The 26,742-nt window shown below is 42.4% G+C and overlaps 1 protein-coding gene across 5 annotated transcripts in view; it reads left to right on the top strand.

Annotated features, from left to right (window-relative positions):
- The window catches only part of LOC148031092 (Inositol monophosphatase family protein), a 144,800-nt gene that overhangs the window by 52,978 nt on the left and 65,080 nt on the right, over window positions 1-26,742 (top strand). For all 5 annotated transcript variants that reach the window (XR_015691977.1, XM_087685670.1, XM_087685669.1 and 2 more), the window contains exon 3: window positions 21,193-21,295. Coding sequence is in view for 4 of the 5 variants with exons in the window: in XM_087685670.1 (XP_087541796.1) it covers window positions 21,193-21,295 (103 nt within the window). In the remaining variant the exon portion in view is untranslated. The remainder of the gene's footprint in view (window positions 1-21,192; window positions 21,296-26,742) is intronic.

The following is a 26,742-nucleotide window of genomic DNA, read 5'->3' as shown; positions in this document are numbered from 1 at the left end:
TGCTTCTAAGCACATTACATCCCGCAAGGATTTGTTCTCCTTTGTTGCAACTCCTATTGGCAAGTCTGTGCAGTGTGCCAACAATGCATCTTACCCTGTTAGATGTATTGGGAAGATTGTCTTGAAAGCCATTGATGACTCTACTCTCCATTTTCAGTATGCATTATATGTGGAGGCATAAAGAAGAATTTGTTGTGAAGTGAGTGATGCGTAGTGGTGATGCAATGTCCTGCGATGAAAATGTTAGATAGAGAGCAAAACGTGAGCAAGAGTAGAGAGTGAGAGTCAGAGAGAGAGATGCACAATGTTCTTGGGTACAATTTTTTTTTGTGTGTAGCTCTTTAGGTTTTTGATAGATATATATGAAAGTACAAATGTACTAAGGGCGTGTTCACACTCGTGCACATATAAAAGGTACGATCACCCTTTATTCCCAACAACCTCCCACTTAAAAGGCAATGTGTGTAAAGAAAATACCCTAACACAGAAGCATAAACAGAAACCGTACGACAAAGCACAGATTGATAAAAGAACACAGTTAGGGTTAGGGTTAGAGTAACTCAGAGACAATGGACATAGTTAATAAATGAAATGATATGACTACTAATAATACGATGCTCATGTAGCTAACACACTATGCAATGAATGAATACTGAACCTCGAACTCTTGTATCTCAAGGATCAGGGCAGGAGTAATGAGTTGGAGAGTGTGTCGTATACTCTGAATGGATTCCAAATCGCAGCAAGGCAGCCTTTGGATGTCGAACACTAGTAAACGCACCAGTAAGAAGCTAGATATGATGTGGACAGCAGTGAGGAGAGAGAAAGACTAAAAACGCAGGTAGGACAGCCTGCAGGAGAGAGAGAGATAAAAAATGCAGGCAGCAGGTGAAAGAAAGACTAAAAACGCAGGTAGGACAGCCTATAGGAGAGAGAAAGACTAAAAATGTAGCTGTGAGGAGAGAGAAAGCTGCAGACGACAGCTGACGGGTGAGAGAAAGACTGCAGCGACTGCAGCAGGAGAGAGATAGCTGTCAGCGCGGCAGCTAGAGCTTGCAAGCGCAACAGTTTGCTGACGTGGCAGGTTGTACGACAGCAGTGCAGATGATCAATAGTCGGTCACCAGGTAGAAACAATAGCAATCAGCGTGTGGAGGATTGGAAACAAGCGCTAGACTGTAGGGAACAGTGAGAACCTCTCCCACTTAATTCTCTCGATCCGCTTCCCGTTTTAGGTTTTTGGCTAAAATAAGCATGTTTTGAGGCTGTTTAAGTGGCTAAGAGAAATTCTTAGCACAACACCTTCTCTCAGGCCCAAAATAGGGCGATAAAAGTAGGCTAGCCTAAATTTTGATTTACCCCAAGGCGTGATCACCCCAGAGAGGCCAGGGCATCGGACAAAGGGTGCATGTCGGCTACCCAATGGCCTACCAAGACTACAGAGGCGATGGTTATCTTATCAAGGGAGCCTAAGTGATCACCCCAGAAAGGCTAGGGCATCGGACCAAGGGTGCTCGGCGGTTGCCCAAGGGCCTATCAAGTTCTACAAAGGTGGATGGAATCAATGGATATATATATATATATATATATATATATATATATATATTGGAAATGTTTTAAAAATACATAAGTACTATAGGGGCAGCGGCCGATTAAGTGACAGATAGGAAAAGATAAAGAGAGTTTTAAATCCAAGTCAAGCACAAAACTAGCAGACCAATCCCTTGCACTGACTAGGATAGTGTCTAAGGATGAGAAAAAGTGTCTGTATGTGCCAATCATGTGGTGAATATGTAGAAAGGCAAAAAAGAGGATGGTAGGCTTAGCAAGACAAGCAAAACAAGCAAGCAAGCAAGGGTAGGAAAACTGCCGTTAGGAGAACTACCATGTGTTATGCTACGAATATGGTGGATCCTAGAGTCGACTACTCCAAAAGACCGAAAAGGGATAAATGCGCATAGATGCATGTTTACATGAACAGAATGCCAATGCATGGGGTAATGCAAAGGGAGATGCAAGATGTCATGCTCATGTAATATGCTATGCAACGGTGCCACTGGGACAATATCCTCGCAGGGGAATTGTTCACTTGTCCAAGTGCCCTTTTACAATCAAGTCATCCTGATAGTGCGGATGAAGTTACAAATGCCCATAATACAATACAAAAGAATAAGTGAATGTAATGTCTAAAAACTGTAAGTATCATCATTGTCATGATGAAGAGTAAAAACCGCCCCCTCTCAAACTGGAAGGGAAAGCAAGAGGAAAGCACCCTCTCCCCGTCAAGCTGAAGAAGTAGGGAAGGGTGTATCCAAGCCGATCCTGGGTAGTAGGTACTGAAGAACCGGCTGGTTGACCGCTTTGGTCAAGATATCTACAAAATTATCTGATGAAGGCACAGACTCTAGGCGAATAGTGCCTAGCTCAACCTACTCTCTGGAAAAGTGGAAGTGGACTCCCACATGCGTGTGCGTGGTGTGATGATCGGATTGCCTGCAAGGGCAATGGCACTCTGGTTGTTGCAGTAGACAACTGTGGGAGAGTCACATGGAAAATGAAGCGCCACCAGTAAACTCCTCAGATAGATGGCCTCGGTGGTGCCATCGAAGAGAGCCCGGTACTCAGCCTCGGTCGTGGAAACCACCACCGTCTCTTGCTTATAGTTGGACCAAGGAATGGGAGCCGTGCCCAAGGTAAAGACGTAGTTGCCATGGGAATGCCGGGCGTCAGGATCTCTTGCCCAATCAGAATCAGTGTACCCCTGCAAACATAAACGAGAACCATATGTCAAGCCATAAGAAAAAGTACACCGCAAATAACACAACACACGAAGACATGCAATCGAATGTGACATCCTAGGTGCTGTGAAATACTGACTGAGTAGGCTAACTAAGTAAGCTAAATTTGGCCTAGTGTGAATTAACCAAAGAAGTTTTCCTACAATAGAATGATAGGTGTGTGCATCGAAGGGCTGTCCTAGGGTATCCTTCGACAAGTGGACAATAGGATTAAGAGGCGTTGCCACTGGCCGTGTCTGATCCGAAGTGGTAAGCTTACCTATCTTGTGATTAGGCATGTGTGTGTACGCACGACACCGAAGACTTTGAAATGGGAAATAACAGGCCGAGAGCCAAAAAATGTCTCATACGGGGTCTTCTGAGGAAGAGCCGTAGTTGGGCACCAGTTGAGGATGTATACCGAAGTATTAACAGCCTCGACCCAAAGGCGCTCAGGAAGCTCTGCTGCGAACAGCATAGAGCGTGCCATTTCCATGACTGTGCGGTTCCTAGGCTCTACAATTCCATTCTAAGAGGGGGACTTGGTAGAGGTGAGCTGGCGAGAAATGCCATGCTTCTATAAAAACTCGGAAAACTCATGGGAGATAAACTCACCACCGCTATTACTTCTCATACACCCGACACGAGGACCAGTCTGGCTATGAACCAGCAGCACCCAAACAGAAAAATATGTGAAAGCATCTGACTTATGCTTGAGGAAGTACACCCACATGTATCAAGAATGATCATCCACTATAAAAAAGAAGTACAGTGCACCGTTCAAAGTGGCAGTGGATATCGGCCCGCAAAGATCAACGTGAATCAATATAAGAGGCTCCTCAACTCTATGTGTAGACTGCTGAGGAAACATGGTACAGTGCTGCTTCCCGAGCTGACAGGCTTTACAGACATCTCGAGCTAGCTTCAGGCGTGGAAGGCCCTCAACCAGCTCACGGCGTGACAACTCATAAAGTGAGTTATAACCAAGATGCCCTAAGCGAAAATGTCAAAGACGCTCATTGTGTGTAGGCTCTTGAGATGTGGCTAAGGCTTGGAAGCTATGGAACACGGAGCCCTCAGCAATTGGCTCGGTGAGAAAATGAGTCATGTGGTATAGGCCATTAGGCTGTGCCTCACCGTGAGCAATCACTAAACCAGTCTGAGAGTCAAGGACCTCGACTGTGGTCGCTGTAAAGAAAACTGCTCGCCCCAACCGGTAAAGCTGCTGAACAGATAATAAGTTCACCCCAAGCTGAGGGACATGATATACATTGTCCAGTGAAGCCAGATTCGGACCCTTGTCAGTGGCAAAATTGATGCAACCTTGAGCGTGAATCTTGACCGAGGAGTTGTTTCCTACACGGACCTACCCGGCTGTAGGGGCTCGGGTACAAAAAATGTCCTCTATAGGAGTCATGTGATGTGTAGCTCCACTATCCATAATCGAAACTGGAGCTGAAGTGCTCGGTTGTGACGAGTGGGCCTTTGCAGTAACCTCGTCAGGAGGCAACTCATAGATGTGAACGAGACTCGCATCAGATGTCTCTACGGAGATGATGTGGGCCTCTGCAGACCAGTCATACAAGCCCTTTGGAGTTGAGAACATTGTCGACTAAGATGGCTGTGTGGTGACAGTGTGAGTCTGACCTTTAAATTGCCCCTTGCCATCACCTTGCTTGCCCTGCTGGGGGTTACCCGACTGAGGGGCGGGGGTCTGAGACTTAGGTTTTGGTGCTGTGCCTCGTGCCTTTGATCGACACTCGTCGTCAAAATGGCCAACCTTTTGACAATGTTGACAATACCTATTCTTTGTAGGTACATTCTGCCACCCTGGTTTAAGTTGTAACTGGAAGTTTCCTTGAGAATCCCCAGATTGATTTAGCTTTTGAGTTTGAGTGGAGATTTGGTTTGGTCTGCCCTTTCCTTGAAGACCCGGGCCATAACTAGAACTAGGGCAAACAACAAGATTAAGCAAGAAAATTGTTCCAAAATCTCTTACTAGGACACAACAGGATGACTAGAAGGTCCACTAGGAAATGCCATGGAGGCAAACTGTGGAGGCAACTGATCCACACTCGGGAGAGACTGAGTGGGATACCCAGGCTGCAATGATCCCAAAAGTGTGTATGAGGTAGGTGGAACACCACCCGACTGAGGGAAGGATGAGGTTCTAAAGGATGTGCCTATGTTTCCATAATCCCCCGGTGTGATGTGCGGTGCGACATGAGGTATTTAAAATGGAAATATAAATGGTGTAAATGGAAGTGGTGAAGCAGTAGAAGAATGTGGTGGGATGGGTGGGTTTTGAAAGTGAGGTATATGAGGTGCGGATTCTTTTTATTCATTTTTATCATTTAAAGATTGAAAATGAAATTGTGAAGATGATGATACAGCATGTAATGAAGTGAAAGGAACACCAAATTCATTCTGATCATGTGAAGTAGACGGAAAAGAAGAAAGGGCAGAAGAAGAGGTACCTGATTTTTTCTTATAATCCCCACAACGCTTGTTAACATACAAGAATTGGTCCTCAAGAGGACCTTTTCCGTAGTCAACAGACTGGACTCTTTCTTCCACATGATCTCTATCAGTATATTGCAAAACAGAAGAGGTAAAAGAAGAAGGCACAAAAGACGAATCAAAAGTACCTTGCACTGGAGAGGACGGAAGAGTTTGAAAAAATGAAAAATACTCCAGATCTTGCTCTCCAAGAGGGAAGCCCATCCCTGATGGAGGTCTCGATGGCCCTGCAACATCATCAGACTTACGCGCAACATCTGAAGAGTGAAAATCATGCATACCTTCATTTAGAAGCTTTTCTTGAAGGGCAATCCTTCGATCAAGCTCCTCAATTTTCTTTCGTCGATAGGCTATGATCAGTTTATATTCTTCAGAGGTCAACTTGCCTATCTTTTCTTCCATGCACTTAGATGTGTCTTTCACTATGTCGGAACTTTGTGGAGCAAGCTGATCGGCCCACTCTAGCTTGGTTCTCGGCATAGGCTGTTCTGGAGACAGAATCGGTGTTGATGTGTTGGAAGTCATTTGAACCTACTGCTGTTCTTACTTCTTGTGAAGAGCTCTCGGATCAAAGGCCTAGGTTTCTCAGAGAGTATAGGGCTCTGATACCATGTAAAGAAAATACCCTAACATAGAAGTATAAATAGAAACTATACGACAAAGCACAGACTGATAAAAGAACACAGTTAGGGTAACTCAAAGACAATGAATATAGTTAATAAATGAAATGATATGACTACTAATAATATGATGCTCATGCAACAAACACACTATGCAATGAATGAATACTGAACCTCGAACTCTTGTATCTCAAGAATCAGGGTAGGGGTAATGAGCTAGAGAGTGTGTCGCACTTCGAACGGATCCCGAATCGTAGCAAGGCAGCCTCTGGATGTCGAACACTAGCAAGCGCAACAATGAGAAGCTGGATCTGATGCGGACAGTAGTGAGGAGAGAGAAAGACTAAAAACGTAGGCAACAGGTAAGAGAAAGACTAAAAATGCAGGCAGGAAAAACACAGGCAGGACAGCCTGTAGGAGAGAGAGAGACTAAAAATGCAGGTAGGACAGCCTGTAGGAGAGAGAAAGACTAAAAACGTAGCTGTGAGGAGAGAGAAAGCTGCAAACGACAGCTGACAGGTGAGAGAAAAAATGCAGCGACTGCAGTAGGAGAGAAAACTGTCAGGGTGGCAGCTGGAGCCTGCAAACGCAGCAGTTTGCTGAGGTGGCAGGCTATATGACAGCAGTGCAGATGATCAGCAGTCAGTCGCCAGGCAGAAACAACAGTAATCAGCATGTGGAGGGCTGGAAACAGGTGCCAGACTGTAGGGAATAGTAATGGACAGCAAGGGCTGAGATGTCCTCCACGAACGGGGTGTGGGCAGCAAGCTGATAACACCTCAAACTTGCAAAAACAAGATTCACGAAAGAGTGGAGGGCTGGTTGCCAATTTATAGGAAATTAGGGTTCTAGATCCTCTCCCACTTAACTCTCTTGATCCGCTCCCCGTTTTAGGGTTTTGGCTAAAATAAGCCTAAAATAAGCATGTTTTGGGGCTATTTAAGTGGTTAAGAGCAATTCTTAGCACAACAATGTGCCTGAAGAGGATAAAAGAATCAGCTAAGTCTAGGTATGTACAAAGCTGAAATACATATACCTATCCAACACCCATCATCTGTTGGCAATGAGCAAACTGCTCTGTTGGAGGATCCTTCGTGAGAAGATCTGCAGGATTATCATCTGTATGCACTTTGACAAGCTCAATGCTCTTGCTGTCAAGTACATCTCTAATGAAGTGATACTTCACCTGTATGTGCTTCATCTTTGCATGAAAGACGAGATTCCGTGCTAGCATGATAGCACTCTGACTATCACAATGGAGAATAGGTAACTCTGTAATGCCAAGCTCTCCCACGAGACGTGAAAGCCATAAAGCCTCCTTGCATGCCTCAGTGGCAGCCACATACTCTGCCTCTGTAGTAGACAATGCAATACACTTTTGTAGCCTGGAGATCCAAGAGACTGCTCCTCCTGTGAAGGTAAACACATACCTAGAAGTGGACTTTCTGTAGCCCGCATGACCGGCATAGTTTGCATCCGTAAAGCCAACAACAGATGCCTTTTGCTTACCAAAGCATATGCACAAATCCTTTGTGCCTTTGAGGTATCTCATAATACCTTTCACTGCTTCCCAATGCTTTTTACCATGGTTTGCCATGTATTTGCTAACCACTCCCATTGCAAAGGCAATGTCAGGACGTGTAGCAACCATAGCATACATCAAACTCCCAACAGTTGAAGCATATGGTATCTTGGCCATTTCAACCTTCTCATCATCAGATGTAGGGCTGTCTTGTACACTGAGTTTCACATATGGAGGCAATGGAACCCCAAAATTCCCCACTACCCCCCCCCATATTGAAACACTGCAAAACCTTGAAGATATACTCTTGTTGAGATAGATAGAGTAATCCTTTTGACCTATCTCTGAGTATTCGCATACCAAGTATGTGATTTGCATCACCAAGATCCTTCATGTCAAAGCTGCCATTGAAGACTTTGCTTTAGTGAGTCCAAGGCATGAGTATCCTTGCCAGCAATCAGCCATGTCATCAACATACAGAACCAAGATAATCAGGCTACCATCTGCTGTCTTCTTGGTGTACAAGCAGTGATCCTTGACTTCTATGAAAACCTTGAAACTGCATAAATGTATCAAACTTATGATACCATTCTCTTGGTTCTTGTTTTAGCCCATACAAACTCCTTTTGAGTTTATATATCATCTTCTCTTTTCCTTTTGCCACAAACCCTTCAGGCTGCTGCATATATATGTCTTCATGCAAATCACCATATAAGAATGTAGTCTTTACATCCATCTATATGTGCTTCATATCTTCAGCTGTAACCAAGCCCAAAATGGTTCTCAATTTAGTCATCTTGATTACAGGAGAGAAGATCTCATCAAAGTCAACTCCACGTTCTTGCTTGTACCCCTTCGCAACCAATCTTTCTTTGTACTTTGGCGAGGAACCAAAAGTGGCCTTTATCTTGTAAACCCATTTGTATGGAAGGTTTTCTGCCCTTTAGGCAACTGCACCAAGTCCCAAGTGCCATTTTTCTCAAGAGATTCCATCTCCGACAACATGGCTTTATAACATTTCTTGCTGTCCTATTTGTCCTTTGCTTCCTTGAAGCAAGACGGTTCACCACAGTCTGTCAACATGACATAATTAGCCACATTGTTTGCATTAGGAACGAATCTATTAGGTTGTCTAGTAGCCCTAGACGATCCTAACCCAATGATCATTGTTTGCTGACTGTTGAGCCTGCAAATTTCCATTTTCAGCTTGCTGTCCTAGCATTTCAGCTTGCAAATTAGCATTAACAGCTTGCTGTCCTGGCTGTTCCTGCACATCGAGTGGCTCATCATTATGGGCAATGGCTGGCTGATCATTTCTAGCATTATTTTCTTCATTTGCAGGTTCATTTACAGTAGGTATTTGCTGCTGTACAGCGGGCACATTTTGCTATCCAAAATGTATTTCTTCTCGGAATACAACCCTATGGACCTCCTCAGTCTTTTCGGGCTGTTTATGCACGCGATCTTCCTGGAAGATAACATCATTGCTGCATACTATTTTTCTTTTCCCGAGATTCCATAATCTATATCCCATTTCACCCTCGTTACCATATCCTAGGAAAATGCATTTACAAGACTTTGGCTCAAGTTTGTTGCGTTCTTCTTTACGACCCGAGGGATCCCCCCCCCCCCCCCCCCCCAAAGACCTATTCGGTGACCGATTAATCAAGTGAACAGTTGTCATAACAGCCTCTGTCCAAAAGCCAGGGGATAATGCAGCATGAGACAACATAGTATAGATTTTATATTGTATGGTCCGTTTCATACGCTTTGCAACTCCATTTTGGGGTGGATTATGAGGGGCAGTGAGCTCCCTCTTTATCCCTTTGCTGTTACAAAAATGCTTGAAAGGCCTTGGACACATTCTTCACCATTGTCAGAGCGAAGACACTTAAGTGTCTTATTAGTCTGCTTTTCAACCAATGCCAAGAGTTTTTGAAACTTGTCAAGCACTTCATCCTTGTCATGAATAGGATAAACCCATACTTTCCGTGTAGCATCATCGACAAAGGTGACAAAGTATTTTTTTCTCTCTAAGGATAACCTTGGCATTTGATATATATCGGAATGTACTAACTCTAGAGGGAAAGATTTCAACGAAAGAGACTTCTTATGAGACGTCTGTGCATGTTTATCATAAACACAATTATCACAATGCTCAAAATCAGCATAATGAAGACAAGGCAAGTAACCCAAACGAGAAAGCACTCTCATTCCAGTTTGACTCATGTGTCCCAACTGGCCATGCCACAAAGAAATACTTGGCTACTCGGTCACGGCAACAACATGGTCACGCACACTAGATACATGGAGAGGATACAAGGTATCACTTTTACAACCTCTGGCAATCACTCTAGATCCCTTACAGATGTTTTATTTCCCATCACCAAAGGTGATATGAAATCCATTGTTATCTAGTTGCCCTGTGCTAATGAAGCTCTTCTTGAGCTGAGGTACATGCCGTACATGCTGAAGTGTGAAGACAGAACCATGCTGAAACTGCAACTGCACACTGCCAATACTTGCAATGTCACATGCATAGTTGTCCCCAAGATGGACAATACCATGTCGACCCCGTGTATAGTCAGAAAACCACTCACGATGAGGGGTGACATGAAAGGAAGCACCTGAATCTAGAATCCAAGTGTGCATATCATCCGTATCTGCAAGTAAAGCATGTGTACTAAAGTGTGAAGAGACAACGAGTATGTCATTCCCATTGTCACTGTCATGAGTGACTACATTCACCTCTTCAATTTTGACACTCCTCTTCTTAGGCTGACTCTCTTTCTTCTCTTCCTTGCTATCATCTGTCTTCTTGTCCTTTTCGTTCTCTTTCTTCCATTTGTAGCAGTCACGTTTAAAGTGACCCTTCTTGCCACAATGATGGCATTTAACATCCTTACCACGTGATTTACTGCATCCCTTGCTATTAGATTTGCCCCTAGTATGCAAAGCACTAGAAGACTTACTGGATGCATTGTTCTGCCGATTCATTTCTTCCATGAGTAGAGCACTCTCTACATCAGTATACAAAATCATCGTATTAGAATTGCTCATAGCAGTCCTGAATGTATCCCAACTCTCTGGCAGAGTGCAAAGTAAGAACGTAGCCTTAAATTCTTCATCAATCTTGAACTTCAAGGCAACCGGCTGCCTGAAAATGGAGTTAAACTCACTCAAGTGAGTAGACATTGTTGTACCCTCTTTCATACACAAATCCATAAGATTTTTCAGCAAGTAAACTTTGCTTGTGGAACTCTTCTGGGCATACAGTTCTTCGAGTCGAGTCCAAATAGCATAGGCTGAATCCAAACCTTCAATGTTAAATAGATAGGCATAAAAAATTGATAGCTCAATGGTTGAGCATGCAAGATCATTTAACTCATCCCAGTCTTCATGTTCCATATCTACGGGCTTTGCTCCTTCGGGCTTAATCGGCCTTGCCTTCTTCTTCTGCAATAGGATATTATAGCATTGTTTTTGCCAAACTGCAAAGTTATGTGCTCCTTCAAGCTTCTTAATGTGCATGAGATGATAGCTGTCATTGCTGCCAGCCATGATTTTCAGCCCAAATGTGGCCAAAAAATTCAGCAAATGCAGGCCCAAATTGTCACACAAGTGACCAAGGTATAAACAAGTACCAACCAGCAATAAATAACCATGTAAAAGCAGAAATTTCAGATCTGCAAATAAATTTTCAGAGGCACTAAACCTTGTGCTACAACACTCCACAACTGATTATAGCTGTTTCAAGGACAAATACATCACATTACATGAGAAGTTTCAAATTTTAGCTGCAATTTCTGCTGTACATAGAACTGTCGCCTGTCTGTCCTGTGAAAGAACAATGACGAGCTGACCTAAGCGGACTCCGAGAAGTGCGAACACCTTAGCCGCAGCTCTAATACCAGTTTGAAGTGAGCAATGCGGTGTGGCGATGCAATGTCCTACAATGAAGATGTCAGGTAGAGAGCAAAACGTGAGCAAGAGTAGAGAGTGAGAGTCAGAGAGAGATGCAGGATGTTCTTGGGTACATTTTTTTTTTTGTGTGTACCTCTTTAGGTTTTAGATAGATATATATGAAAGTACAAATGTGCTAAGGTGTGTTCACACCCGCGCACATATAAAAGGCACAATGGCCCTTTATTTCCAACATGTTATCCATGTCTTCTTTGGCAAAGTGTGGTATACAGGTCACATTTGATGATGACAAATGTATGGTCAGGGATAAAGAATTCTTGACTTTGGTTTTGATCAGCACCTTATGCCATAGACTCTATGAGTTAGATGTCTATTCAATTGATCACTTAGTCTATTTTGCATCTACTCTTACTCCTACTATGTCACAGGCAAAGTTATGTTATGGCATTCTCGCATGGGGGATGCCAACTATGGTACTTTGATGCTTATGCAGCGTATTCAGATGCTAGCTCTCTTGGAAAGACCTGAGCATATTTGTGAGGGATGCATTTTGGGAAAAATGCATCGGTTTTCGTTTCTTTTAAGGCAACTACTAGATTATAGATTGTGCATTTGGATATATGCAGACCTATGCAGACAAAGTCATTGGGTGGCCGTTATTATTTCGTTACCTTCATTGATAATTTTACTCATTTTTGTTGGGTCTACTCATTGGTGAAAAATCAGCTTCATTGATGACTTTCATTTTTGTTGGTCTACTCATTGGTGAAAAAGTCAGAGGTGTATGATGCATTTTTGGCTTTTGTTTGCACTTACTGAAAATCAATCTGGCTGCAAGATTGAGACTCTCCATTAGGACGGAGGGGGGGAATACATGTTTTCCATGCTGAATAACTTTTTGAAGCAGAAAGGCATTGTCCATCAGTATACTACTGCATATACTCCACAACAAAATGGGGTTGTAGAGAGGAAGAATTTGTCACTTGACACTCATAGAGATAGCTAGATGTATGTTGAAAGCTATCGAGTCTACCACATGGTTTTTGGATGGAAGCAGTTATGTGTGCTTGCCATGTTTTGAATAGGTGTCCTACTAAGGCATTAAAGAATGCTACGCCTTTTGAGGCTTGGAACAACCGGAAACCTTTAGTTGACCATTTTTGTACTTTTGGGTGTCTTGTGTATGCTTATATTTCCAAAGCACTAAGAAAAAAGTTGGATAACAAAGGTTGTTCAATGCATTTTTGTAAGGTACAACAGTGAGAGAAAAGGATATAGACTCTATGATCTTGTTTCCAAGGAAGTCTTTGTTAGTAGGGATATGATTTTTGATGAAAAATCAGAAATATCCCTTGCTGGTTTTGACACATATTAGGCTGCAAATGATGTATTTGAAGGGCTGCTGCCCATTTCTTTTGGTGATATATGCTGGAGCTTTAGTAAATGAACAATGTTCAGCCAGCTGCTCCATTGAGCAATGCAGAAATTCAACCTACAGCTAATTTGAATATTCAACAAGATGCTGAATTTGAGGTTTAGTAGGAGCTTGTACACAATCAGGAAGCTAGGCAAATGCCTAAATGGTACTTGCAGACTATGATATATAGTCATTTAGATGCTCCTATTGCTGGTTGTACTAGAAGACAAGCTCGTCTCCATGATCATGGTAATACAATGGATTTTGTTATGGAAACACATATACTTCATGATGAGGAGCCTGAATGTTTTGAGGATGTACAACAAAGTGTGCATTGGATGGCAGCAATGCAAGCTGAATTTGAATCTATCATAAAGAATCAAACATGGGATCTAGTGACATTGCTTGTTGGAAAGAAAGCCATTGGTACAAAGTGGGTCAATAAGCTGAAAAGAAATGCAGATTGATCCATTGATATGTATAAAGCCAGACTTGTGGTCAAAGGCTACGCACAAAAGAAAGGAATTGACTATGAGGAGATATTTACTTCTACATCCCATATGACTACCATTCGATCTATGGTTGCTTTGGTTGCCCATCATGGTTGGATTGTGCGCCAGCTTGATATTAAGATTACATTTTTACATGGGGAACTTCAAGAAGAAGTGTATGTACAACAACCCATTGGTTTTGCAGTTGAGGGATCCAAACACTCAGTATGCAAGCTGAAAAAGGCTTTGTATGGTTGAAAGTAAGCTCCATGAGCTTGATATGCAAAAATTGATACTTTTTTACTTAGCCAAGGGTTCATTAATAGCTCATCAGAGTCTATTCTCTACGTTTGCAAAGAGGGGGGATCCTTGCTGGTCATATGTCTTTATGTAGATGATATTCTGCTCACAGGAACACATGTTGATCAAATCTCAGCATTCAATAAAAATTTGTAGTAAACTTTTGAAATGTTATATTTGGAACCTTTGCACTACTATTTGGGCATTAAGTTCATTCATGATGCTAGAGGCATTGGATTGTTAGAGTCTAGATATATTGGTAGACTCCTTGAGAGGTTTGGTTTATAGGATTGCAAGCCAGTTTGGACACCAATGGAGATTTAATTCAAGCTATCTTTGCATGATGACTGTGATTTGTTTGATATCCATACATATGCTCCAGCAGTTGGATGTCTCATTTATCTATGCAACACAAGGCCAGATATTCAGTTTGCAGTTTCAGCCCTAAGCAGATATATGCATAGCCCATGCATGTCACATTGGCAAGCTGTGAAGTGTGTTTTTCATTACTTGCAGGATACTAGGACTCTTGGATTGCTTTATGCTGGGGGGGGACCAGTGCAACTAAATGCTTACAATGATTCAGATTGGGCTAGTGATTTTGATTCACATTACTCTACAAGTGGAAATTGTTTCTTTCTTGGCTCATCTTGCATCTCTTGGCTTAGCAAGAAACAATCCACTATTGCTATATCGTCTTGTGAAGCTGAATACAAGGCAACTTTCACTACCACAGTTGAATGTGTATGGCTGAGACGTTTGTTAGTTGATTTCAATGTATTTGTCACAAAGACTACTTCTTTGTTTACTGATAGTCAGAGTACCATTGTAGTGGCACGGAACCCAGTGTTTCATACATGCACAAAACACATAGAGATCTACTATCACTTTGTCAGAGAGAGGCTACATATAGGAGACATCAGCCTTGTTTACTACCCTACCACTAGTAATGTGGCAGATATCTCCATCAAAGCTTTTTATCGTAACAAATTTGAAGCACTTCTCAATGCTTTAAATTTGATCTCCTTTGGTGGATGATCCTTGGATATTGATCACTTTTCACTCCACGGGGGTTTGTTGGGTTTGACTCACGCCTACGCTCACAGAGGAGTGTTGGTGATCCGCGGTATGACACTAGGTCACTTTTTACTCTCCTTATGAGAGGTTTTTTTTCTCAATTATATTTGTACTTTGTACTTTCATTGTACTTTTTAGTAATGGCATTGGGAGTTGTTCTGTGTCTTCACTCTTACACTCTTAAGTGTTAACTGTGTACTCTCAGCTGAGCTTTGATCCTCCATATCTCTCACAAATAGCAAGCTGATAATGTTGGTTTAGACAAAAATGTGGGTCCTTCTAGGCCTTTAGAAATTGATCATCAGCAAAGAGGAAGAGGAATTGGATGACAAGTTTAAAGATCACTTGAGGACAATAGTTGAAATTATAGAAACATGAAACGCGGAATGGGAATGGGAACGGAGAACAGGGACGGGGACGCCAAACCTAGGGAACGGGAACGGGAACAACATTTAAAAAATTAAAATTCATGAAAAAATAATAATATTTTACTCATAATCCATGTGGACTCTGGAGTGTTAAAACTTAAAACCAAGGTATATAATCCACAAGGACAAATCATTTTAAGTTTTAACTTTAAGATATCATGCATCATTCTAAAACTACTCATTAGAAATTGAATTGCAACTTACAAGGTTCAAGAGGCAAGCTATTCAATTATAAATGATAAAATGCATAATACATATGTCATAAATGATAAAACAATGAACAATGAACTAAACTTTAAAGTCTAATCTGAAAGAACATGCCTATGGTCCCATTGCCAAAAAACTTAAAAGATTACAAATATGAAGTCTAATCTTTGAAAGAACATGCTCATTGTCCCAAAAAAGACTACAAATATAAAGTCTAATCTCTAAACTGAAGCAAAATGCGGCATGCCAAAATAGCCCAAAGGGCAATTGCAAGACTACAAGACTCAAGTACAAATATAATATCGGCATGGCACAACTGTCAACAGCCCAAGTGTCACACTGTCATCAATGATTATAATATCATATACAATGTACATGTGCCATGTATCATGAGACTCATGATAAGTAAACTAAATCAAAGATCATCATCATGATCTGAGGCTGCTCTAGCTACTCCTGAAGTGCTAGCTTCATTATCATGTGTACCATGAATTGCTGCATCTCCCTCAACATCAGCATGTGTCTCCTCTTCTTGCTGCATCTCCCACTCTGTGAATGGATCGGGCTTTGTTGTCATATTGTTACATAACATCCTCAAATTAGCACTAACGAATACTAGATCGTTTGCCCTCTCCACACCAAGATGGTTCCTCTTCTTTGAAGCAATGTGAGTGTATGTACTCCACAATTGCTCCAAACAAGAGGAGCTAACTGGCTGACTCAAAATACGGATGGCTAGTTGCTGTAACTCAAGACCATCCGAACCATAGTTCTCCCACCACAAAGCTGCCCCAATCTTACAGGGATTCTCCTATGCATCCCCATAATCAAAAGAACCCCGAAAGGTCTTATAACATGAAAGCTGATCTCTGATCTTTCGTCTAGTGCCATGATCAGGTACTAGACGAGACAATATAAGCCTCCATGCATCCATAACCTCAGTGTCATTCTCCTGAACCTTGCCCTGGAACTCAAGTTCCACAACAAATGCAGCTGCATGCAGGGGTGAGCTATAGGAGTTCCATCTCGTCACAACTAAATGCTGTATCTCCTCATACGCCTCATCATTTGGTGCCAACTCCTGCAACTTTTCATTCAGCCTATCCATAGCCTCATATACCTTGCCAATGCAAGGTTGCATAGCATCCATAATCCTCAATAATGTACAATAGGTGATACCATAGTATCTATCTGCTTTACATCATCCCAAAAGGTGGAGTTATTTGCTTTCTCCAAGCATAACATACCTGTAGGAATATCTGCCAATGTTGATGAGGTAAACTCATCACTAAGAAATAACTACCTCAAGGCGCCATTGCATTCTCTTAATCTGCCTAGCATCAAGAAGCAAATTTGGTATCAGAGTATTTTAAAAGTGTATTTTTCGACCGCAAAGAGAAGTGATGGTGAAGAAACTGGTGATTCAAAACAAAGCTAACCATTTGAGCTCCTTGCTCTATGACAGGTGCAATCCATGACAGGTTACTAATATCCTTCAGTAGGCTGTTCAAGCAATGAGCCATACAATATGAAACTGTGATATGCGGATAATATCCTTGGATAATAGCACTTGCTGCCCTATTTGCGGGCTCTCCATTTGCAACACATCCCACAACATGCTCTAGGCCAATAAGCTCAATACCTGTAACCCACTTTGCTGCAAGTACATCTGCTGACTTTCTTGTTCTGGATGCATCATGTGAAGATATGAAATACATTTCCCCATGAGAATAAGCAACCATACCATGAATGGATCACTTGCGTGTATCACTCCAACCATCAGCAATCATGGAAACTCCATTTTTAGCCCACATGCTCTTTCTAGTCACTGCTGCTTCCTCAACAAGGTGCTTTTCCTTGTCGAGCAAAGTGGTGTGTAAGGTCTTTGATGATGGAGGTACATAGGAAGAGCCATACTCACCAATATTCTTGCATATCAATTTAAAATACTCTGACCTGCTGCACGAAATTGAATGTGGTCATGATAAAAAAAGCGTGCCACTGATGTATCTACCTCTTCCTTCTTCTTGGGATCCCAACTAGCATCAAGTGTGCTCTGTCTACGTGCAACATGTGGCGTTGTTGATGCCATGGCCGATGCAATGCCTGCAGTAGGTGTGGAGGTAGCACTTTCTGATACTGACCCGGCTCTAGATACATCTGAATTGCAATAGTCCAAAGTATGTAAATAAGAATGTTTCCTAATGCATTTGATGCTCCTAGCATTTGAGGTACACATGAGGGACTAGTCAAATGGATGCAATTTGCATATTAGTTAAGCTGGAGTTGCAACAATGTGAAAATATAAAGCATCGCAATGCTTAAGGGAAAGAAAGGCCTATAACCTAGTAGAGATTTTGAGGCAAGTAAAGTTAGAGGTAAAGTTTCCATATGCTTATTGGTGAAGCTTTAGTATTGTTTCAACAATAAAAGCAAAGTGGATGGAAGAGGATGACTTGGCATATCATCCTTAGTTGTTGCAACTTTACCTAGATGCCTTTTAGTTACAACTGACTTTAGTTCGGGCTCAATCAAGAGCCGACTTTACTTTGGGTGCAATCGAGTTCAATAGAATAGGGGTTTGAAGCATTGCTTGATGCTCAAGGGGAAGGTAGTACATCCACTCCACCAATTTTGGCCAGCTCTCGTATGTAGTGGATTTGGGATGTATTCAGTATGCATCTAAGATACTAAGCTAACAATATGTCTACCATGAGGTCACTACTCAGTGTACTAGTCACTATGAGATGTATGTAGATGAGTATGAGTTTCACCCGGATACTGAAACTATTCATTTACATTTGTTCATGATCAGTGGGGTATGAGTTTTTGCCTTAGTTTTGAGACAAAAATTCTGATCAAGTTCAGCCTAGTTTTGATCAAGAACTGTTTACGGTCAGGCTTGGGATCAGTTTTGCATCAATTTTTGCATTAGTTTATTGATCGGTTTTTGCAATCAGTTTGTAATCAGTTTGGGATCACATTTGCAGCAATTTGTGGTCAGTTCTCAAATCAGCAAGTGATCAGTTCATGATTAGTTTATGCTCAGTTTTCAATGGTCTACAGCTGGTCCCATGGATAGCAGCATGTTAGTAAATGCCATTGACAATTTCAGCCATGGTTTATGCTGAATTAATGCTTTTCTATGTGCATTTGCCACCTTCGGTTCGCCATCAAACTGACTATGTGCACATCACCAAACTTATTGCATGCCAACATTGCTTGGTTGCATTGTCTTATCCACCGCCATTGTGAACACAACACCTACCTTCCCGCCCCGCCACCACCTTGGCCATTAGTTGTCTTGCCACATCTTTCCCATTTGACTACCACCGACTTGCTTATTTTCTTGTCATCATCTTACTCTGATTAGCACCATCCCTCTCCAGCCCACCATTATCCTACTTGCCCAATAGGCTGCTCCCTCCCACATCTTGGACCCGAGGCACTCCCTTCTGTCCAGGCGATGCTCACACACACCACACATGGACATGTCTTCAGCTTCTTCATCCATCTTGGCAGTCTTCATCAGGTTTCTTAACCAAGCTGCATCCATCTCCTCAATTCCAACACACCCTGCTCAATCACCACAACAAAGCTGAGCACCAGTTGCCTGGATAGCAGCATCATCTCAGCCACATGGAGATAGTGAGTTGGAGGAGGTAGTAGCTGGTCCTCCACCATCACTAGAGTTTGTAAAGAAATGGTAGGGTTTGCGGAGAGTAACACAAAGTGTACGGCAAACACTATGGCAAAGAAACTCAAAAACACAAAAGAAGAAGAATAGGGAAGAATGAACACTGAATCATGCTGATGCAATGGAGCAAAGCTCTGAGATGACTGCATTGTCCTGGCTGATTAGGTGGCAGCACCTTTAGGGAATCTGCACTGTGAAAGGAGCAAAATGTAGTCCTCCGGGAAGTAGAATATCAATGTAGATGCTATGGAAGGAAGGACAGCCAACTGTAGAGAGAAGGGAGCAAAACGCAGTCCTGAAGGGCTGTTGGAGTGGAGAAGATGATGACCAGCAATCACCATGTGCTCCAGGAGGTGGAGATCAGTTGGTTGGCCTGCTGTGACAGCAAATGCAACTAGCAGCCTATTGCCTGAGCTGTTGCATCATTTCTTGCATCATCCTCATCGTTTGCCATCAGTCTAGGGCCTTCACTAACATGGCACACACACATGCAGGGGCTGACTGTTTGTAGCCTTGTACTGCATTCAGATCAGAGTGTTTTCCTTCAAATTTCTGGTGTTTCATCTCTTTCACTATGTTCTCTTCTCTTTATGCTCTTTTGCTTCTCTTACACAATCCTTGTTGATGCCCATCTAGCAAATGGCTATGATAATGGATGTAAGTGTAGGAACAATGTGGAGTTATGCAGGCTGTTGAAGCAAAGGTCTCTGTGCACTTTCTGGAGACAAGTGATCGAGGAGGAGCTTGATTCCTGGTGAACCAGGGTCACCCATTTTTTAAACTCATGAAATTGTTTCCTACGTATGAGAATTTTATAAAACCTTTTGGTTTTGAAAGTCATAGCTACAGTGGTCAAACTGCAAAATGTAGATCTGGAGCAAAAACCCCAGGGCAGCTTGCAAAACTGTAGGGATAGGCTGCAAAAAATGCAAGTGTAGCTGCGAAATTACTCCAGTGGGGAGGGCCATAAAGGTGGTAGTTCTTATGCTGGCACTAGAGAAGGGGTACCAAATAGAGCAGGAGAGAGAGAACTGTTAAAAAAGCAGTCTGAAGATGGCACCACTTGTTGCTGCTACCAAATGCAGTAGTCCTCTGCCTTGGACTATGCATTGCTGCTGCTGCCATGAATAGGGAAAGGTCTGAAACTTGCAAAAGAAAAGATATTTGCTGCCACCAATGGTTACTGGAAGCTGATGAAGCACTGAAAATTGTTGCATCAGCAGATACAATGAGTGGTGAAGATGCAGGTACAGATTGCAATGCTGTCATGAACTGCAAGAAATCATCTTACAGGAAGCTTTAAGGGCAAGTGAAAGGTCTGTGCTTTGATACCATGATGGAAGCAGAGACAGAGAGGAGTGGACAATGAAGGAGAAGATGAACACGATGAAAGTGGAGGCAGAAAGAGCCCAGGCTAGCTTGCAAGGACAAAACTCTGGAAAAGAGATTGGGAGGTACAATTCTGTGGGCACTTATAAGTAGGAAGAAGTTTGGAAACTGGACCTGTATGCTCCAAATACGCCTGAACTGAATAGAGAAAAGCACCACCAGAAAACTGGGCCTTGGACGAGGGCCAAATGCTTTGATCTGAAGCTGGACAAATTGTAATCCTACAGATGCTCAGGTTTGAATGAGTATAACAGATCTTCCATCCTGTTTCAAGAGGCTTTGCAGTTGAGGACAGAAACAATTTAATGGGGGAAATGAAACTAGATCAGCCTTGATGATGTGCCAGCTGACGTGGCAGTTGATGATGTAGTAGTGCTGACATAAGAGTTGCACACCATGACTATACCCAACCCTGCTTGTTTAGATCCCAGGTTTTGTGGATTTACTGCTATTTCACAGCAGGCGGTGCATTGCATTTTGCTCCATTTCTTGTACATTTAGGCATACTTGGCTATTAGGGATTTCTATTTTATGCTCAAGCATATTTCAGAACGGACAAATTTAACTCCTGAATTACATAGAATTGATAATATATTTCCTATTTTTAACACTTATTTTGAGAAATCAAAGGCTGTTTTGAGTGTCCTTCCTTGTAACTAGTAATCTTAGTCCCCATCTCTTTCAAACTTTCAACATGTATATGGTAAATTGGTGGTAGTCATAGTTTCTAATAAGACAGCCTGTTTTATGATTTGTAATGTGTATAAAATTGATTTAACAATACTTGAGTTTGATGTAGCGGATGTTGCATCGGGCTTAATCAGGTTCAAGGGTCCATGCTAAGTGATGTGAAAGAGCAGCTAAACAAGAGTGACCATAGTCCAGTCACAATTGCAGACTTTGGTGTTCAATCCCTTGTTAGCATGGGTATGAGCATCCAGAGCTCTGAATCTTTTTACCCAATCTGCATGTGATTATGTATGCTATTCTCTATCATGATTCAACAAATATCTTTTATTTGTTTTATGAGAAAATTTCTAAACCACAAAAGAGAGTTGCTTTATGAAGTGACAAGCTTTACCTGTTTCTATCAAAATTTCAGCCGGCAAAATGTAGTGAATTTTGCAGAAGAGAAGTCAAGTGTATATTTTTCTGCTTTTTTGCTTATTCTCACATAAGAAAATAGATAGTAGCACAAAAATTGGTTCTGCTGATGAGTTTCCAATGCTTTTGAGTTGAATGACTTTTTCATGAAAGAAAAGTGAAAGCTGTTTTAAAAATTGTTTTTACTTTTCCAGATCAGAATCATTTCTTCTTGAAAGTGTCACAAAGATAGAAAGTTTCAGTGCTTTTCATGTTTGCATTTACAATAAATAATAGCTCCATTTTTTGGGGATTAATTGGTGTTTCAATATCTCGAAAATGTGAATGTGAACAAGTAGATAAATGCATCAAATTTGACAATATATCACCTGACTGCTTAAAACTTATGTTTAAATCCTACTATGTTTGACCTTACTGCTTGAAACTTCTGGTCAATTGGGAAGACACTATCATGCAAGCAGATGTTACTTGACAAAGACGTATTAGTCCATGTATCAAGGTTTTGATCTTAGATTATGGACTGGCTGTAAAGTTTATAATTACTTCCTATGGGGAAAGGACACTCTGCATGGTGGCATCTCGTGGATCTCATGGAGCCATGCTTGCACTCCTAAAAGTACGGGTGGTGGAGCTATTTTGGATGTGCACACTCAAGATGGTTGCTCTTTGATGGTCCCTCTTTCGTGCAACGTGTAAGGATTGTCACCACTAGTGGGTCTTTGTTACTTGTTTCTTTTTGGAAGAGTGGGGTGTAGTTCAGGTTAATACATCATCCTCCTTGATGACTTCTAGTTGCTCATGGCTGTTAGTTCTTCAGAAGGCCAAAGATGGAATTATTGGTGGTGACCAAGCCAATTTTGTGGGATGGGAAGCAATAAGATTGTCCCAAATTTAATCGCGCGGTACAACCCAGCCTATCTTTTGTCTCAGACACCACTTTGGATAGTCGAAGGGGGTTGATGTCTTTCAAGTTTCTGCACCACTAGGAGGGTTTTTCGGATTCCTCGAGGATATAGAGACTTGTGGGACCAGCTTTTGGCCACACTGTGGCCTAGAGAGCCCTTCCCTGCCCTGGATTCTAATTGTCCATGGCAAGATTGGGACCTTGCAGGTTGACTCCACCTGGAAAAGGCTTCGGTGAATCAAGTATATCACCTTGTGATCAAAGACCATGATTGTTTAGCTGCCAAGGCTAATGTTGTTTGGGGCTTGCTTAAATCTCAAGATTGGTGGAAAATGACTCTCATGGAGGGTTGGGTCAACAACACTCCTTACAAATGCAAAGTCTTCATTTGGCATGTCATGGTTGGGGGACTTATTCTTGTTGCGGCACTTGTAAAACACCAAATTTCCAATGGAAATTGCTTTTTTGGTCTCACCATTTTGGAATCTTCTCACCATCATTTTCTTTCGTCCCCCTTGGCGCAAAAAGTCTAGAGCCTATTGTCTAACATTTGGAGGGCTGTGGTTGGCACCTCACTGTGTCCCTTCGATTGGGTCTTTGCTCGATCCAAATACCCTTGTCCAACACAACTATATATGAACATTTAGTCTCATTAGCACAACCATACATGAACATTCAGTTTCATTTTCTCTGCTTTTGGGGTTGTTGGTATAATTGGATAACTCGGAATGCTTTTGTTTTTGATTCCACGTTTGGGGTGTAGTGAGTCGTGACACCTTGCTAAGTTGCAAGGTCTCCTACACTAGCAATTGGATCTCAGCACATCGATCTTTTGTCCACAGGGAAGGCTTGGTTCCTTGGCATATGACAATTTCTATTGCTTTTTGTACCTACTCAATTTAGTTCAACATAGCATAAACGTTAGCTTCACTGGGACTTTTGAAACCTCCTAGACATTTTGTATGCAACATTTTGGTCTCATAGGCCAACTTGGCCTGTTGTAGACGTTAATATAACTTTCTTTCTTTCTTTCTTTCTTTCTCTCTCTCTCTCTCTCACACACACACACACACACACACATGGACATATATGCATTATATATGTGTGTGTGTGTGTGTGTAACACAGGTGCAGAGATGGCAGCGGAGAGTGAAACACAAAGCACAAAGGCGAAGAGTGGAAGAAACGAGAGATGAGAAATAAAATGGAACTCTAAAAACCCCTCCCCGATTGTATTACATACGAGGTATTTATAGAGTTATGAAGGAATGAGTGGTAAGGTGGGTTGAGTGGCATCAATAATGTTGTTCAATGGCGAATCACTTTTGGGAGTGCGCATCGTTGAAGCGTGCATATGTTACAGTGTTAAAAGTTAGTGGAGTGTACAATGCTTAGTGGAGTATATAGTGCATCATGGCTATAGTGTAGAATCTACAATATTCTACGGTACACTTAGTGACTACAGTGTTAAGGAGGTTTTCGACACAATAAATTAGCTAGGACATTTTCTTTTTCAGGCACATGTTCAAAAGTGATGTCCAACTCATTAAAAAACGGGGACCACCGTAGGAGCCTTTTATTTCCAATTTCACTTGGGGCCTTCTTGGTAAGATAGCCATGCACATGTTGGAGATCAATGCATACGGGAAAAGACACAAATTCCACAAAGATTCGGAAAATCTTTATTGCCTTGATAATGCCCAGTATTTCCCTTTTGTACGAGGGATAATTTTGTTGAGTGGAGGAAAAAATGCCTGAAGCATATCAGCAGATGTGTAAATCTTTTCCATGGGCTTGGTCACTAGGTGATGTGTTGGATGTCTTTTCACAAAGGATAGCACCCCATCGTGTATCAGATGCGTCAGTGTAAATGACCAAAGGGAGTCCTATGGGTAAATGAAGTAGGGGTCAATTTTGAATTAGATTCTTTATTTGCTAAAGAGCCACCATATGTATGGGTTTTCAGTGGAAATTATCCTTCCTTAGCAATGGATATAAATCTTGTGTATAGAGAGCAAGATAAGTCTTCTTTAAGACATGATCTTGCAATTCCACCATACCATGATGAATATTTAACACCAAAAAATCAACTTGGGTTGTGAACAAAATAGACTTAGTAGGTGATAACACCATACCAACAGTTTCCACTGCTTGGGAATACTGATATACGTGATTTAGGTGTTCTACAATGGTCTTAGAGAAAACCAAAATGTCATTAATGTAGGATAAACATAAAAGAAATTTTGCAAACACGGAATCTGTCCATCCTTGAAAGTGGGTGTTGTTTTGATCCCAAAGGGAAGTACAGTCCACTGGTAGTGGCCTTGTGGAACATAAAATACGGTTTTATATTGTTGGGTATTTTACTCGCGCCTTACTTACGCCTACGCTCATATGGGAGTATCGGTGATCAGTAGGACACTGGGGCACTTTTTACTCTCGGTAGGAGAGGTTTTTTCCCCCAGACTTATGGTCTTATTATCGTATGTACTTATGTACACACATTTGGGCACTTAGTGTGTGTCGGGTGTGAACACCCCCCTACAACCCTAAGGTTTAAGGGTTGTACTTTGTACTTTCAGATTACACTCATTCAGTCTATTCTCTTGGGTGTCGTGCTTCAACTCTGTCTCTCTCACTCTCACACTGTCTACTGAATCTAGCTGTACCTCGATCCTCTGCTCTCACATTTGGTATCAGAGCATAGCTCTGAACTCAGCTCCTGCCTGCAGTGTGCAAGTCGTCAGTCTTCAGCACGCCAGTGCTGTTCGCCAACAGTCGCCAACGTCAGAGAGCCGCTCGCCTGCTGAGCGTGCCCCTGCCCCCGTCAGTCTGCCAGTGTTACATCGCGCAACTCCAGAATACAGCGTGTTGCTCCACCCGCCATGTCAGCGCTGCCCTCGTGAGCCCAGGCGACTTCCGTCAGACCGCAACGTCTGCACTGTCGCCAGCACTTCCGTCAGTCCTACAACGTCTGCACTGTTCGCCCACACGACTTCCGTCAGACGGCCTGACGACCAGCCACGAGTCAACGCCTGCGCCGCCTGTCAACCTCCACGTCAGCTCGCGACCGTTTCCTGCGCCTGCCGCCGTTTTAAATCTTCATGTCGCCTGCCCTGTCCACGTCGCCTGCCCAGTCAACGTCCTGCCCACTTCGTCAGACGACGCCCGTCAGACCACCGTTTTGACCACACGCCAGTCTGCTCTGCAACAGGTAAAATTTTCAACAAATTTTTTAATTTCAGCCCAGAACACTATTCTAGAAGCGGAGGTTCACACGCGGTTGGCACAGAACAAGTGGAGGGATAAATTTCATGCAAATTTCTGGACTGGATCGTCAGAATTTTGGGGCTTTTGTGTATTTGGAAGACAGTTGCATTTAAACTGCTGATACAGTCACAGAAAGACTGTTTTTGACAGAAATTTTGGCAAAAATTTTGGGGATTTTGACATAACAGTGTTGCAGTGCACTGTTTGCACCTTGGGAAGCGTGCATTAAAAGACAGTTTTCTGACAGAGTATGCCCTTGCAAATTAATTGCAGAAACGTATTTGCTGCAATTTCTGGAAATTTGCAGATTTCCAGTTCGTACTGCTTTGACATTGCTCATTTTGTCTTTGGAAATTTGTCATCATGGCAAATCAGGGAGGTGATGTTTTTGCGTATGTATCCAAGGAGGACAGACTGGACGGAAACAACTATTCCCTTTGGTCATTCATGATGAAAAATGTATTAGTGGCCAAGAATTTATGGGATTATGTCAGTGGAGAGGAAACTCGGCCGGGAGTTGTAGCTCCCGCTACTCCTCCTCCCCATGGCGCACGTGGACAACGGGGACCTCAGCCCGCTCCACCTCAGCCACTTCCTCCAAGAACTGCAGCTCAAAAAGCTTGGGATACCCGTGATGCACAGGCCTTGTCGCTGATTGCTTTGGCAGTTCAGCGGTCCATCATACCTCATATGCGTTCGGCATCTTCTTCACGAGATGCATGGTTGACTTTGGAGCATATGTTTGCAGGAAAAAATGAGACACGGATCTCTTTCTTGAAGAAAGAGTTGGAAACTCTGAAGATGCATGAAGGTGATTCTATGCAGGATCACTTAAACAAGATTCAGGACTTGAGGGAGCAGCTCATGAATGTAGATGAGTATTTTTCGGATGCACAGTTGATATCCACCACCTTGAACTCCTTACCTCCTTCGTACTTGTCTTTTCATACTGCATTGAACCTCACCATGAGGATTGCTGAGCACCCACTCACTTTTATTTAGCTGGTTAGCTTGCTTCTAGAGGAGGAGCAAACACGGAAAAATAGTGGTGTAGATGCTATAGTCTCTGAGCAGGCTTTTGTGGCAAGACAGAAATG

Source organism: Lygodium microphyllum, chromosome 9, assembly GCF_053477565.2.
Source record: "Lygodium microphyllum isolate KBCC chromosome 9, Lygodium_microphyllum_v1.1.10, whole genome shotgun sequence".
Classification (NCBI taxonomy): domain Eukaryota; kingdom Viridiplantae; phylum Streptophyta; class Polypodiopsida; order Schizaeales; family Lygodiaceae; genus Lygodium; species Lygodium microphyllum.
This window is presented reverse-complemented; position numbering and strand designations above follow the sequence as displayed.